At 34.9% G+C, this 15,838-nt stretch overlaps 1 protein-coding gene and 1 long non-coding RNA gene across 3 annotated transcripts; one reads left to right on the top strand and one right to left on the bottom strand.

Annotated features, from left to right (window-relative positions):
• Positions 1 to 1,101: 1,101 nt before the first annotated feature.
• On the bottom strand, positions 1,102 to 6,688 carry LOC129355669 (placenta-specific gene 8 protein-like). 2 transcript variants are annotated; one of them, XM_055025253.1, is made up of 5 exons: positions 6,607 to 6,654; positions 5,624 to 5,854; positions 5,289 to 5,395; positions 4,991 to 5,145; positions 1,102 to 1,548 (listed from the first exon to the last, which is right to left on the bottom strand). In XM_055025253.1, the coding sequence occupies exons 3-5, from the start codon at positions 5,386 to 5,388 to the stop codon at positions 1,375 to 1,377; spliced, it is 429 nt and encodes a 142-aa protein (XP_054881228.1). In that variant the 5' UTR covers positions 5,389 to 5,395; positions 5,624 to 5,854; positions 6,607 to 6,654; the 3' UTR covers positions 1,102 to 1,374. The 2 variants fall into 2 exon arrangements, with proteins under 2 accessions (XP_054881228.1, XP_054881227.1); XM_055025252.1 differs by lacking the exon at positions 5,624 to 5,854 and having other exon boundaries at positions 6,607 to 6,688.
• On the top strand, positions 1,436 to 3,545 carry LOC129355670 (uncharacterized). The gene is made up of 2 exons (XR_008605299.1): positions 1,436 to 1,635; positions 3,307 to 3,545. It is a non-coding gene; the product is annotated as an uncharacterized LOC129355670 (long non-coding RNA).
• Positions 6,689 to 15,838: the final 9,150 nt, after the last annotated feature.

Raw genomic sequence — 15,838 nt, 5'->3', positions numbered from 1 at the left:
CCTCTTTTACTGTTTTCATTGTTAGAGATGTCTGACAGCGGAGAACAATCTTCTCCACCATCATGGCCGCCACAACAGTGATAAAAGCAGGTCATCTGGAGTTATGTCATTATGTGCTGATGTTTTGTTTGTAGTTGTTTGAAAAAGAAAAGGCAGTTTGTACCTTTATGTCTGAAGAGTGCATCAAAATAATCCCACATGAAGTAGCTTGATACTGCAGCTATTGGATGGAAATGCATTAAAGCTTTGGCCAGCACTTACACTGGTCTTCTTCACCATAAAAATCTCATTCAAAAGTCATAATATTGTGTTTAATTTCCAACATTTAAGGAAATAAACTAATAACTGGCTTGCAAGGTTTTTTGGTTGTTGTTTTTTTTTTTTTTTTGTCCAATCAAAACTCGACAGTAAACATGCTCATAACTTTTGAAGCACCTGAAGTTTGTGTGACTTTTAAACCTATTTTTATAACTTTCTAGCTGGGACAGAAATGTCTGTACATTTGGCTTCAGTTTGTTAGTTTTATTTATTTATGTCCTTCTCAATTTCTCTGCTAACCATATTTTTAATTAAAGTCCTTTAGGTAGTGACAAAAATAAAAAACTGCATCTGAGTTGGACTGCCAGAGACTTCTGCCACCACAAGGGGGCGTCGTAACAGCCCTACTGAACAAAGAATAAAATATATAGAAAGGTATTTGTGAGTAAAATATGAACTCATCGTTTCTGTGCATTGTTCCACAAAACAGCTGATCTCTAAACTCCTATTGAGTTTGACACAAAAACTATTTTGTTAAGTTTGAAGAGTTTTCCGCCTGCGCGATCATATTTATTTACATTATTATGAGAAACTACGGGGTGAAATCTTAAAATTAAATTTTTATCGTTTCAGATGCTCACAAATACAGTTAGCCTCTTTTTCTGCATTATCTATATAAATCAAGGTTGTTATTACAGCTTCAAGATATTGTGCAAACTGAAGTTGAGGCAAAAAAGCAAACAAAACTTTGACGCATAATCTTGAAATAAAAACAGTTTCTGTAAGTTTTCAGAGCAGAACAATTCCCTAAAAACTAAATTGAACACAAAGCTGATTCAGTCTTGCAAGCAATAAAGTAAAAAAAAGGAACAAAAATAGCGCTGCATATTTATTTGCACATTACTTACGCAACATATTCACAAGTAATACTTATTAGAGACACTTTGACAAAAGAAAAAAAAATCCTGCAAAGACAACAGTATTAAAAAACCTAAAGTGTTTAAATAAATTTTAAATAATTTGAACATATAATTTGTCCCTGCAGGCCAAATGAAGTGTGATTAAATCCTCTCTTGGACTTTCTGCCATTAGGGAAAGAATGGTTCCCAGAGGCGTCTAGACCAAGTGCGCCCCCTGCAGGGAGGTCAGAGCAGTGTATCTGACTGTGGAGGAGGCCTGCAGAGAGGAGGCGGCGTGGGATGCTGCTCTTCTTTTCAGCTCCCTGGAGATCTGAAGCCAAGATAGCATGTAGCAGCAGCATCCGTACAGGCAGTCGCTCCACACGCTTCCCTGCTCAGAGAAAAAGAGACAGAAAGAGACAGAAAGAGCTGAACATCAGTGGGAGGCCCTGGCAGAAAGGTCAACATTTACATTCAGGTGCAGAAGACACGTTTTTATTGTTTTATAAAGCAGCAGAACCACCGTTCACTTAAATGAGCTTTTGTTGCCCCTCATCAACAATTTTACTATAAAAGAGGATTTATTATGCAAAATTAACTTTTTGCCCGTTTTTATACTTCAGTATGAGTCTCAACTGCTTGGAGAAAACATTAAACATCACCAGTCCAGTTATTAAACATCACCAGTCCTGTTACTATCAGTACAAGTTGTGCTAATATCTCTTCTATGGTATTTTAATGTCTGCAGGTTCAGGAATCACTGTACCTAAACATTGAAAAACATTGTTATACTTGTTATACACTGTAAAACATAAGTTTACTTTGCCTAATGATGCAGGTGGATGTGATTATATATTAGATTGTTGGATATTATGGATAATATTATGGGATGTTGTTACTCAGACTGGCACTTGAAGTTATGATGTCGAAACGTGTGTTAAAATATTTTTCTATGTGACTCTTTTTAACTTTAAGCAACTTAATGGATGGATGGATGGATGGACGGACGGACGGACGGACTGTTGCATGGTAGAAATGTTTTAAATTGATCTGAATTCTGGCGGCTGATTGAATGAAGCTGAATCTTTTCTTTCTTTCTCTCCTTCATGATCGTCTCTCTTCACCTGCTGAGTCTCCTTTAGTCACTTCTCACCTCCACCATGTCACTTCTTCTCCACTTTTCCCTCCTCTCCATGTCCTCCCGTCTCTTGTGGACGCGCTGGTCCACACAAAGGACGTCCACAGAATGTGACAAACTCCCAGCGTTATGTAAAAGCGTCGACCCTCGCTGTGATTTCATGTGGGAGGTGACATGAACACCCAGAATAATTTCACCACCCACTAACACACCAACAGGTCCAGTGATTTAAAGACAACTGCTCCATTTCGTCTAAAAAATGAAGAAAATAAGGCGGCCATGTTGGATCAACATTATGAGTGACCACCGGAGGATCTCATCTTGATATCAGCCTCCATTTCTGTTCATTCAAAACTTAAAAAAAGTCCAATATGCCGACGTCAAAATAGCTTCATAGCTAAATTATCAATCATTTAACATTTAAATGACCAAATTATAAAGTTAAGTGGAAGTTTGAGTGGAAGAAATGACAATAATTCATTTGTGTCCCGTGAATTTTTGTGTAAAATATTTTTGTTTTTCATCTGGTGGGTAGAAAACCCATAAATATTTGGTCAAACGTAAATGATTATATTATTAATTGCTTAATATCTTAAAAAATACATAATCAAATGGACCAAAATATAAAGTCAAATTAAAATTTTGGTATTTTAAAGAAAAAAATAACAATAATTCATATAAGTGACAAAAAATAACAAAATTTTAGCAAAAGCTGCAGGTGTGCGTCTGTGTCTGTTGAACTTTTGGTTAAAACATGTTTGTTTTTCATTCAGTGGGAAGAAAATCCAGAAATTTTACTCAAATAAGAGTAAAAATACTTCCTAATGAAATACCTCAAAAGTAAAAAATACTCCTAAAAGTACACAAACGTAAGTGTAACCAAATAAATGAAACATCCAGCTCTGGATATTCTGAATACCAGAGCTAAATGAAGCTCTGCTTTTACGTGATAATGTTGCTCAAAAACAAGCAACGATATAAATCTGTTGCTTCACGTTGCTTTGTTCACAGGATTCGCGCCGTGATGGGAAAACTGCTGCTTTACAAAACAAACAACCTACAGGTTTGGACCCGTTTTCAGAAGAAGTCCTGGCATCGCTCCGCAGCCTCGGCCCACTCCGCCCTCAGAGGAGCCAACATTTCCAGCCTCCTTCTCTCATGGCAGCGCTCCAGCCTCCGTCCGGCCCACAAACACTTTCAGCCTTATCTGTCCTCCTCACTTTCCCAGAAAATAAAAGGAAAAAAATGTCTCTGCAGCACGGAGCTGGCGCCGCCGATGAGCTTTTTGCTATTTGCATGTCAAGCATCTGCATGGAGAGCTGATGACTATCATCGCTGGTCACGCATTATGGCAGGCAGTTTTGACATAAAATCGGTGTTACATCACTTACATGATTCCATGTATCTGAAATTAGTTATTTATGACCAAACATATTAAGATATCTCTAATTATATGATACTTGCAGAAAGTTGTATGGAGCATATGGCAAGACGTTTTAACATTAAGTCAGTTTCGTCTGACTATCATTGCTACTCTTACTTGATAAACTCTCTGCATTCTCTACTCCAGGGCTTTCAAAATATTTAAACTCAACTTCATCTGGGACCATCAAAAACATGAATGTTCTTAAAGGGCCAGAATGTGTTGATAAAACCGTTTAAACGGATATAATATCAATAAACAGCTGCTTGTTTCAGCATTCAATAAGTGTTTCTTAAAGTAAAATATTTAACATCTTTCACACAGATCAGTTCATCCTGGATTTAATGATTTTTTTTGTTGCTCTTTGCAATCAAAATCACAGATTTTGTGGTGCTAATATTTGCTTTCCATACTTTTTTTCTAAAAGTGTTTTCTAGGAACTTTTCAACTTTGGAATGTTCAAGAATTTTTTCTAGAAAATTTCTGAGATTAATCTCAAAACAAGATTCTTTTTTCTATCAAACTTTCAACTTTTGAAACTGAAATTTTCTTGCTTTCTCTAGAAACTCCCTAATATTAATATAAATATTTCAAATGTTTTTCTACCAATTTTTCAACTTTTCAAGTTTTGAAATTTTCACGTTTTTTTCTAGAAAAAGTTTGACTTTCATGTTGAAGATTCTGAGATCAATCTAAAACTTTGAGTTTTTCTTGTAAATTTTTGACTGAGATATTTTTTCTAAAAAATGTAGATTATTTTCAAAATTTCTCAGTTTTATTTTTCTATCAAATTTTCAACTTTTCAGACTTTGAAATTTTCAAGGTTGTACAAAATTTCTGAGATTGATCTAAAAAATTCTAGAACATATTTGACTTTTCAAAATCAGAAATATTCTTTTTTTTGGTAGAAAATTTCTAAATACTTCTAGCAAATTTTGGACTTTTCAATCTCAGAAAATGTCTTTTTTTTTCTAGGAAAATTCCAGAAATAATTGCAAAATTTTAGATTATTTTGTAGAAAACTAAACTTTAACATTTTCAACTGCTTCCTAGAAAATTTTTGAAATTAATCTCAAAATTTCATAATTTTTTCTAGGCCATGTTCAACTGTTCAAACTGAAATTTTAACCTTTTTCTCAAAAATTTAAGTTTTTTGGCAGAAACCTATTCCTTCTGCTTTTCTATCTATAATGGTTCTAATTCGCTGTCAGAGATGTCGGCCTATGAAAATGTAATTTGCTGTAAAATGTGTGTTTATGTGAGTTGCGGTACCTTGATGCCATAGCGTTCCCTGACCGAAGCCCTCATGGCCAGAGAGGCCGGAGGAACGCAGCTGATGCAGTCCAGCAGAGGCAGGCAGGGACAGGCGCCGGCCGCATTCGTTACCTTACAGGTAAACAGCGGGAGGCAACAGCAGGCCAAGCAGCCTGCACACACACACACACACACACACACACACACACACACACACACACACACACACACACACACACACACACACACACACACACACACACACACTGCTGAGTCCCCTCACAACATTCCCACTGGTTTCATGTTGTCCACTTACAGTCTCCGATGTCTTTGTAGCACTCACACAGGCCGGTGCTCCAGGCTCCAGCCTCTTTGACCCGGTTCTTTGGCTGCACACTCACCACATGTCTGGACATGGCGCGGCTGCTCTTCCACAGAAACATGAAAGTTAGAAAACATGTATAATGACAGACTGAAATGATGCCGCATTATCCCAAGTACTATTTATGGTTCCTACTCATTGTTTTCCCAGAGCAATCAGTGATCTAAACACCGAGCACAGCAGCCATTAAAGGAGCTGAATTATGTAAAATAGGCTTTTTTTTTTAGCTTTATGCCATGTTTTAATGTTAATCCCTCTTAAAAACAAACCTGGAGTTTTATCCTGATTCCTTCATGCATGTTTTAGAAATCATTTAATTTCCATGGCAAACATTCAGCTGTACAAAACGGCTGGTTGTACTTAGCCCCGCCTTCGAGACCCAGCTCCTCCTCAAAGCTTCTGCATTTCAGAGCTCCTTCAGACTAGCCAATTAGCAATTAGCACCTGGTGGAACTGTTCATCAGCTGACCTCGTTATGGGAGCTACTTCTCCGGGAAACGCTGGGAAAAACATCAAAAGAGTCATGTTGGGATGACTTCCTGAAGGCGGAGCTTAGGAAAGAGCAGGAGCTTCTTAAAGAGACAGAAGCCAAATTTCAAGGCTTTAAATTATGAAGTAAATTTTCTTTAAGTCATATCTGATGTAAATAGCATTTTTATAACAATTGAAGGCAATTGTAAAATAGCACTATATGTTTGAAAAACATAAAACTGCCCCTTTAAATAAATTAGACCAAGGTTGAACAATTTTAGTGTGAATTTAGTATATTTTAACTTTCCAAACCTTTTGTGGTATTTTTAGAGAAACAAATCAAGAATTCACATCACACATTAAGTTATAGTGGTGGTCTTTTCAATAAGGCTACATTGTGTAAAATAGTTCAGTAAAAGGAGAAATTGTATATTTGGCAGTGCAGCTAAAAAGAAAGCAGGAAGTAAGCAGAATATATTTGAATTTTCAAGTTTTACCCAAGTAACCCATTAAAACCAATAAACATTAATTCCAGTTACACTGAAGTCAAAAGTAGAAAGCATATGTTGGATTTTATGCTAATTCCGATTTTTTCCCCCCATCATAAGTTACATTTTAGTTCTGGTTTTTAGCCACAAATCAAAATGAAAGGACAGAAAGACTCCAAACAAGTGGGTCCAGGTCAAACTGGTGTCCTCTCAGAAATGATTAACGTCCCAGTTCTCCAAACAGAAACTGAAAATATAAAACCAACAGTTTAATTCCTTAAACTTAGACTTACCTGTTTTAAGAGCTGAAATGTCCTGAAATCCAACGGGGAACAGTTTTGTTCTTGTTTATAAACGACTGTCTCTTGTTTCTGTCCTCCGTCTTTCTCTGTGTTTTGGTATAAATAGAAAACAGTCAGACGGTAAACAGGGCGGCCATGTTCCCATAACTGTTAACGAATCATGTTAAATCTCCAAGCAACTGCTTGGAATAGGGAACATTTTATATAAGAATAGGAACATTTTCAATAATTAACAGGGAAGTTACTATTTTTAAATTAAAAACAGCAAAAACACAAAATTTACCAAGAATTTTCTGGTCTAGTTTCTAATGTAAATATTTTAGTACACTTGAAATAAGGCAAAATTAATTTACAAGTAGCTTTTTAACAAAATATAACGGCTTGTTTCAAGTAAATAATTTTTTTATTTAACTTTATTTATTATTGATTTAAACAAGTGCTTACATTGTGCTGTAAAGTTACTTGTAAGTTAATTTTGTCATATTTCAAGTGTACTAAGATATTGCATAAGAAACAAGAGTTGGTAAGATTTAGTGGTTTTACAGTGCAGAACCATACTTTATAGTACTTATTATTAAGACTTGAATATTTTAACACCCGTTGTGAGTTAAATATCAAAGCTTTTTCTTAAAAACAGATTTTTTTTGGTGTCTTTATTGTTGGAAAACCACCAAAGTAGTAAGATCTGTCACAACATCAACTGGACTCTGAATGTCAACATTTTCACAGTTGTATTTTCACATAAACAATAAATTACAGCTTGGACATATCTGATCTCTCGTTGTTCTTTTCAAAGCAAGCGCAGCAGCTATCAGCAAAAGGACGCAGTCAGGGGAATCTCACCCGTATTCGGCTGACCCAAAATATAAGGACTGGAACTGACACACAGGATTTTGCAATAGATTTGCAGAGGAGACATCCATGACACTGCAGAGATAGGCATGGTTCACATGTGCTCTCAAATGGAGACACTGATTACTGGAACCAAACTGTGAAAGGCAGAAAGGCATCAGAAAATAATGTGGAATGTACTGATTTTACCTGCCAAGTGAAAAACAGGCAAACCGTTTTGAAGCAAATATGTCTGATCTACCTATTTTATAAACAGAATGTTGCTAAACAGCTTAGCTAAGTACTCATAAAATGAACCCACTCTCATTAGTGAAGCATTAGTAACAACTAGATTATCTTCATGCAAATCCATTATTTTAGATTGTTGACATGCTTTTTACTCCTTATAGACAAAAACCAGGTAGCTTTAAATCAGCTGTTGAATGGACTTTGTTAGCTACGTCTAGGTTAAAGACTTAAAGTTTTCATCTTCAGCTAGGCTAACATTTATCTTAACTAATGAAAGCGTGGTAACATTATACACTTATCGGCTAGTTGAAATCTGTATGTCAAGCTAAGCTAACACTTATTTTAACTAATGTATGTGTTGTAAAATGATACAGTTGTGGCAAGTAAAAGTTTTTATACTAAGCTAATATTTTTACAAATACGTGGTAAAACAATACCACATCTACGTTTTTAAGCTAAGTTAACATTTGCTATTTTACTAAAAGCTCTTCAACAAAAGGGGAAAAGATATCAGTTTATTTGGAGATTGTTAAAGATAATTTTGTTTTTCTGGTTCATATGTTATACATAGAAGCAGACTGATGTAAATGTGGTGGGAAAAAATATCAGTTCCTAAAGATTATTAGCAACTATAACTGGAGGAAACGGCTAGCTCACAAAATGTCATAAAGATCATTATTTCTATTTTTCTGACAACAAATTGGATATTGTGTATTGCATTGGTATTGCATCAGATGTTGAGTGAATTTTGTTAGCTTGAACCAGGATTGTTAGGCTAGGCTAAGTTTGTATGCTAAGCTAGGTGAGGCTAATACCATGATGGGTATTTTCTGATCATTTTTATTTAATTTACCTAAAGACTTGGTGAAGAAACAATATTTTTACATTGTGCAAATAGAAATCGGAAAATTCGCTCATTTTTAAATAATATTTATTTAGCTTACATAAATGTTTATATTCACACTATAGACTAAAATAGTAAAAGGCACTCATTTGTCTCTGTAAAATGTTTTTATTAACAATAATATAAAATAAGACAGATTAAACATTTAGCAGAGTAAGAATTAAAAATAAATTTGAATTGAAAAGGAAAATTTACAAATATTCAACGAAATACAAGTAAAAACATAAACGTATTCACAAAAACGAGTAAAAAAACAAACTGAAAACAGTAAAAGCATTGAAAAAGTTTGAAAAGGAAGCTTTTTTATATTCTACAATCATTGCATATTTGAAAACTTTTATGACCTCAAAGAGAAAATGCTTAGTTTGCTACTACAACTTATAGCTTTTAATACAAATAGATTCAAATAGTTTTAATGTTTTGTTTTCATCGCTCTCACTTCAATCCTCCTCATTTACAAAATTGCACTGTAACAAGGGAAGTTACACATAGTTTTCATCACCGGGGTTTCTGCAAAGTCAAGAGGAAAAAAGATAAGACAATATTAAAGAGAAAAAGACAAAACATGTTTGTGCTCCACTCACTATTTTTCTTTATTTCGCAGCAGAGGCAGAATTTCAGAACCTGTTTCTTCATGTGATCTGTGGGAATGAGTGGCTTTGGGCATCTTTTTGCATTGCGAGATTGAACATCTGCAACACACACAATAAAATGGAACCAAAACATAAAATTAAATAAACAGATGCAACACAATGAAAACTTGCCAAACTGGTCCTAACTCACCTCTGCATCTGCAATCAATTATGTCACGTTTAGTAAATCCAACAGAACGAAATTCATCACAATGAGCTGCAAAAAAAAAAAATACATGAAATGTATGTGCTTTTCCAAATATACAGAACAAAATGTAATATGAATCAGCATTTTTACCCGTCCTGTCGGAGAAGCAGTGGATCAGGACGACCAGCAGCAGAGCGGCTCCAACAAGCTTGGCCATGTTTTCCTTGTTTTTCTTGTTTTCTGTTTTCACGCCAAAGTGAATAACTGCACCAACTCCAACTGTTTTATACCAGAACCCGTCCGGGTCCGTTTGGTCAGATCAGTCCTGGCATGTTGGGAGAGGCAGTAGGGGGTCGGGGTGTTAATCTCTAATCTCTGCTTTAAATCATTGATAGCATATTTACACTTAGATGCAGGAGCAGACTGACAAAAATGTGGTGGGAAAAAAGCGATAAGCACATAAAAACAACTAGTGTTTCATCACTAAATACTTTAGAATAAAACTATAAACTATATACTTAAAATAATCGCCCTGTCAAAAATGTAGCATAAATTGATAGCTAGAGGTTAGCATTGTTAGGCACAATGACTGAGGGGAAATAGCTAGATTACAAATATATATATATATATATATATATATATATATATATATATATATATATATATATATATATATAAGTTCTTGACAGTTTTTCTTATTATGTGCTGCATCAAATTTGAGTTATGTTGTTAGCCTGAACCAGCTCGGCTTATACTGCCAGGCTAGCTAAAGTTTCTATGCTAAGCTAGGCAAAGCTTAATCTTTTCTAATAATTTGATTTTGTCAAAAAATGAGTGGAGAAATTATATTTTCACTGAATAAAAAACTAGGTGATCTGTGCAAGGTATGTAATATATGTTTTTGTTGGAGTGAAGAAATTGTGATATTAGTGTCAATTAGTCAACAGCTACAGATATTACCATTAGCATCGTTAGCCCGCATGACTGGAGGGAAAAGGCTAGCTTACAAAATATCCTAAAAATAATCATTTTCATTTTTCTAACACCACAATTACTATTGTGTGTTTATTTGGTTAGTACCATAGCAGATGTTGAGTGAATTTTGTTAGCTTGAACCATGGCTGTTAGGCTATGCTAAGTTTGCATGCTAAGCTAGGCGAAGCTAATACCAAGATAGTTCATTTCTAACCCCTTTGATTAGCTAAAAAAAATGGTACAGAAACAATATTTTACTTTGTAAAAATATTGTAAAAAACATCATATTGTTTTTGAGAAACTTACATTTTGTAATAATATTTTATTTCATTTCTTTTTCTTTATTTAGCTTACATAAATGTTTATATTGAAACTAGTATAAAAACAAAAAGGACTCATTTATGTCTATGTAAAAAAAAATCATAGCACAAGTATAAAAATAAGATATATAAAACATTTAGCAGTCATTGTAAAAAAAAATTTATATTGAAATGGTAAATTTACAAATGTATTATTTGATGAAACAGGTAAAAAAAAAAGTATTTACAAAAACAAGAGAAAAATTTTTAAAAAGATGCTTCTTTACATAATCTCTATATTTGAGAAAGACTGTTGCCTTATTTTACAAAACATGGTCAATTTAAACAACAGAGTTGCTCCAACAACTTATACAAAAAGATTCTTGCAATAACACAAAGTGGATTTGTTTCTTTTTTCCATCCTGGTCATCAGTTGGTGTCTTGTTTTCACATTTATAAAGGCCTTGAACCGTAACAAGAAAGGCTGCAGAACTTTTCCGTCTTTGTGGTTCCTGAAAACGTTAGAGAAAGAAAATATATATAAGACGATGATAATAATCTCATTTCCACTCTGTGTCAGAGAGCAGCGTTAACAAACCCCCAGTAGAGATACTTGGACTGGAGATGTTACAAGTTAACTCAACTCCGAGTTAACTTACTCTGAGTTACAGAATAGAGAAGAACGTGAGAATTTGTGTTCGGTGACAGGTGATAACGGCATGTCGCCTTTTTCCCTCTCCTGGTTGAATTGTGGATGAAACATTGAGTGTCTTGGCTTTATTTACTGAAAGCCACATGTTTGAGCTCCACTTACTTCTTCCTTTGCAGCAGAGACATTCCTTCATAGCCAGGTGATTTCTGGGTCTGCGGCACTTATTCGCTGTGCAAGGCTGAGTTTCTGCAACTGCAACACATGCACCGTGTAAAGGTTCCCCCAATAAGCATTGAAATGCCTTGGCAAGAAGTTTTTAGAATAAATCAGAGCTGGTCATAACTCACCTGAGTTTATGCATTTGATTATTTCACGGTCAGTAAATCCAACAGAACGAAATAAACGGCAATAAGCTGTAAAGAAAAATCATAAAAAATGTCTACAGACTTATACATGAAATGATTCAGTGAATCTGCAACAAAACAAACCAGAGTTATGAGACGTGCTTTCCCAAATACACAAAACAAAATGTAACGAGTCAGCATATTTTACCCATCCTGTCGGAGAAGCAGTGGATCAGGACGACCAGCAGCAGAGCGGCTCCTACAAGCTTGGCCATGTTTTCCAAAGTGTCTGAAAGATTCTGCTGAACTGCACCAACTCTGGCTGTTTTATACCAGGACACGTCCGGGTCCGTTTGGCCTCAGGATCAGTCCTGGCATGTTGGGAGAGGCAGGAGGAGGCCGGGGACCCGAGTGAAGTCCGACCCCCACCTTCTTCAAATCAAGCAAAATGGGTGTCAAACGTTTGTACAGAAAACCTTTTTATTTGTGCTGCTATCATTTTAAAGATATAAAGAAACGTTTCTGGAGGTCATGAAAGGTCACTGAACATCAGTTGTGTTATAAACAGTTTATGCACTGATTTGAAGTCAGTGCATAAAATAAGTGTTGATGATGACGGTTGTGTTAGCTTGAGATGGAAACAGCAGACTGGATAGTTCGCACGTTTTGATCTAGTCCTACTTTTTGTATTTCGACAGTACAGTTTGTCTAGTAGCGCCCTCTGGTGGTCAGAAACTAAAGTACAGCGTGTGTTATGGAAGGTGTTGTACCAGTTCTTTCTAAATAAGACCTGGCTCCCAATAAATTTCATCAACATTAAAATTAAATTATTCATGTTCATCGGTTTGCACCAAATAACTTCAAATGAAATTCACAGATGAACTGATGTCCATTGACCTTTGCTGACCTCTAGAGACATTTTTCTCAATATCTTTAGCAGCACAAATGGAAATCTTTGCTGCACAAACGTTTGACATCTATTTTGTTTGACTTTATGAAAGTGGGCGGGGGCTGGTTGACCTTTTGACCTTTAAACGTTAATTAATATCTTCAAAGCCAAATCTGCACAGATGAAACTTTTTGCTGCACAAACGTAGCACAAGCAGAGTCGACTTGATTGACACCCATTTTGTCTGATGTGAAGAAGGTGGGAGGGCTGGTTGACCTTTGATGACCTCTAGAAACATTTCTTTATATCTTTAAAATTATAGCGGCGCAAACAAAAACATTTTGCTGCACAAACCAACACAAACGCTTGACACTAATTACACATTTACACATCTGATTTGTAGAAGGTGAGGGTCCAACTTCACTCAGGTGAGTCACCGTGTTAATCTCTAATCTCAGCTTTAAATCATTGATAGCGTTTCTTCCCTTAGATTAAGGAGCAGACTGATGAAAATGTGGTGGGAAAAAGAGTGACAAGAGTTTCATGACTGGATGTTTTGGTTGGTTGAAGGTCAGAGTTTCATCATTAAATACAGTAGAATAAAACCACTAACAATATTCTTCACTGTCATAAATGTAGCATAAATCAATAGCTAGCGGTATTACCGTTAGCATTGTTAGCCACTATGACTGAAGAGAATCAGCTAGCTAACATCATAACATCATAAAAATGTAAGCATAAATTCAAGAATTTATTTTTTAACACAATGTTTATTATTCTGAGTATGACTTGGTTAGCACTGTGTCAGATGTTGACTGATTTTTGTTAGCTTTATCCAGCTAGCACTGTAGGCTAGGTCAAGTTTATATGCTAAGCTAGGCAAAGCTCACACCATAATCTTTTCTTCTTCATTTAGTCAAAAACTGAGTGGAGAAATTATATTTTAACTTCCTAAAAATAAGTTGTGATGTTATGTAAAGTACATGCAAAATATATTATTGTTGGAGGAAATAAGTTATTGGTTTCCAGTGTCACTAAATCAACAGCTAAAGATATTACCATTAGCATTGTTAGCTACTATAAGTGGAGGGAAACAGCTGTTACAAAACATCCTAAAAATATACATATTTAAAATGTTCTTAAACCATATTTTAGCTGTATGTTGTATTTGGTTTGTACTGCATCAGATGTTGAGTGAATTTTGTTTGCTTGAACTAGGCCTGTTAGGCTACGCTAAGTTTGTATGCTAAACTAGGTGAAGCTAATAACATGATTGCTATTTTCTAATCAATTACTTTAGCTAAAAAATGTGACTTAAAGTTAAACAAAAGTTTAAGTCACAATCATTAAGGCAATGATTTCCTGTTTTTCTCATTTTGAAGAGTGGTAAAACGAAATTGGTCTGAGATTAAATAAATTTGGAATATTCTAGAAACATTGAATAATTTAACAAAAATATAGACTCCTTTAAAAATGCTCTATATAATAGGAATTGTGTAAATGTGTAATTTTTCCTCCCCTACAGAATGAATTAAAGGAAAATATTTTATTTATTTATTTGTTGGATAAAATTCTGCAAAAAAACTCCCCAATTTTTTACATCTCTGAAACTTTATTGAAAGTCACATCAGTACATAAAAGAAGCACAAAGTTGATTCAAAAACCGAGAAAACATAAAATACAGTAACAAATTACCATCTAATAACATAAAAACTTTTACTAAACAAACACTTTAAATCAGCTGCCAGTGTAACATAGTTTAGTAGATTATTTTAGCTTTTATTGTGCTAACTCTCATTAGATCTATTTTAAGATTTTTTGTCTGCTTTACTTAAATTTACTGATTAATCTTCCGATAATTTATAACTTGTGCAACTATTTCATTTTAAATGTGATTTATAAATAAACTTTAACCTTGAATAGTTGGTAAACTCTCTATTAATTTACATACACATATTTTCCACTGATGTCAAACTTTGACCTTCGAGGAATGTAAAGTAAATGTTTTGAATCATCCAATCTGGACCAGCTAAGCAAACAATAATTTACCACAAACGTTGCATCTTTTGAGTCTCTGGGATCCTAAATAATGTTTTAAATGCTAAGAGTCTGCAACAACTTTCACCAGTTGAACAGAAACAAACCTGAAGTTATTATTTTATAGAGGAACGATCCAGATTCAGCACATTGCTTCAGTTACTGCAGCTAGAAACCAGCGATCAGGCCTGAAATCTGAACATAGTGATGGACTGAACATTCAGAGACACATAAAGACGGTTGCAAAGTCAGTCTTCTATAACCTGGAGAACATTTTCAGGATTTAAAGACGTTAAAAAAGTATTTCTGTTAGATTATAAATGACCAAATAAATACTTTTAAGATCTGCTGCTGTTGTTTCAACCTTCCAGTCGTCTCAGGTCTCCTGGTTTTAGTCTGCTCTGCATCATCCAGAACCAGAATTTTCAGTTGTTCTGCATCAGTGATGCAGAAAAAAACTGTAATCCTGCCGGAACACTGAGCTCCCTGAAATCAAAGCTAAGCCTCGTCTGTTCAGAGCTACTTTTGATTAATAACAACTGGAACGTCCATTAATTCTGGTCTGGGTTTCACCTTTTAGTAGCTTCTCTTCATTCTGTCACTTTAAAGCAAAGTTTCGTTTTTATTTGTTGTTTTTAAACCTTGAACCGCTTTGTTGCTGACATATGCTAAACTGACTTGACTAGAATGAGAAATATTTAGCGGCTCGTCTAATTAATCAGTGGCAGACGGGAGGAAAAGTTACAGTTTTACCGTCTTTCCCATCAAACCTTGTAAAGCGAACTCGTCTCTGAACTGAAGAACTGTTTTGCTGTCAGCTAAAAAGTTTTATAATTCTTCAAAAAGTTGATTTTTAAGAGAATAAAGACATCTGACTATAATTCACACCTTGTATTTTGTAATACTAACAATTTATCTCACCATTTATCTTGTATATTCAGCTGACTTTAAGTTTTCTGATCTATTCACATCTTTGTGGTTTCACTCATTCATGCTACTGCTGAGGCGCAAACATTGTACTGAAACACAAAAAAATTAGTTAAAACGAAATGAAACATATAAAAACAGAACATAACCTGTAAAATCAGAGATAGGAATCAGAAACATTGATACTTTGATTAGGCCATTCTGTTCTCCCTCGTTTATAACGGCGTTGAAGGAAAACACGAGAAGCCGCAGAACGCTTTCATGACCTTAGATCCTGCAGAGGAACAAAACAATCAGAAAATCACTTTCCTTTGACAATTCTGGATAAATTCAAGG

Source organism: Poeciliopsis prolifica, unplaced genomic scaffold (assembly GCF_027474105.1).
Source record: "Poeciliopsis prolifica strain line A6 unplaced genomic scaffold, Auburn_PproV2 SCAFFOLD140, whole genome shotgun sequence".
Lineage (NCBI taxonomy): Eukaryota > Metazoa > Chordata > Actinopteri > Cyprinodontiformes > Poeciliidae > Poeciliopsis > Poeciliopsis prolifica.
The sequence above is the reverse complement of the archived record's forward strand: the minus strand, read 5'-3'. Positions and strand labels throughout refer to the sequence as shown.

Excerpts from the sequence above, each read along its gene's own strand:
- LOC129355669 (XM_055025252.1), bottom strand. The coding sequence starts at position 5,388 with ATGTCCAGACATGTGGTGAGTGTGCAGCCAAAGAACCGGGTCAAAGAG. Across the intron at positions 5,146-5,288 it reads CTACAAAGACATCGGAGACT|GCTGCTTGGCCTGCTGTTGC; the intron begins GTAAGTGGACAA and ends GTGTGTGTGCAG. Across the intron at positions 1,549-4,990 it reads GGGAACGCTATGGCATCAAG|GGAAGCGTGTGGAGCGACTG; the intron begins GTACCGCAACTC and ends TTCTCTGAGCAG.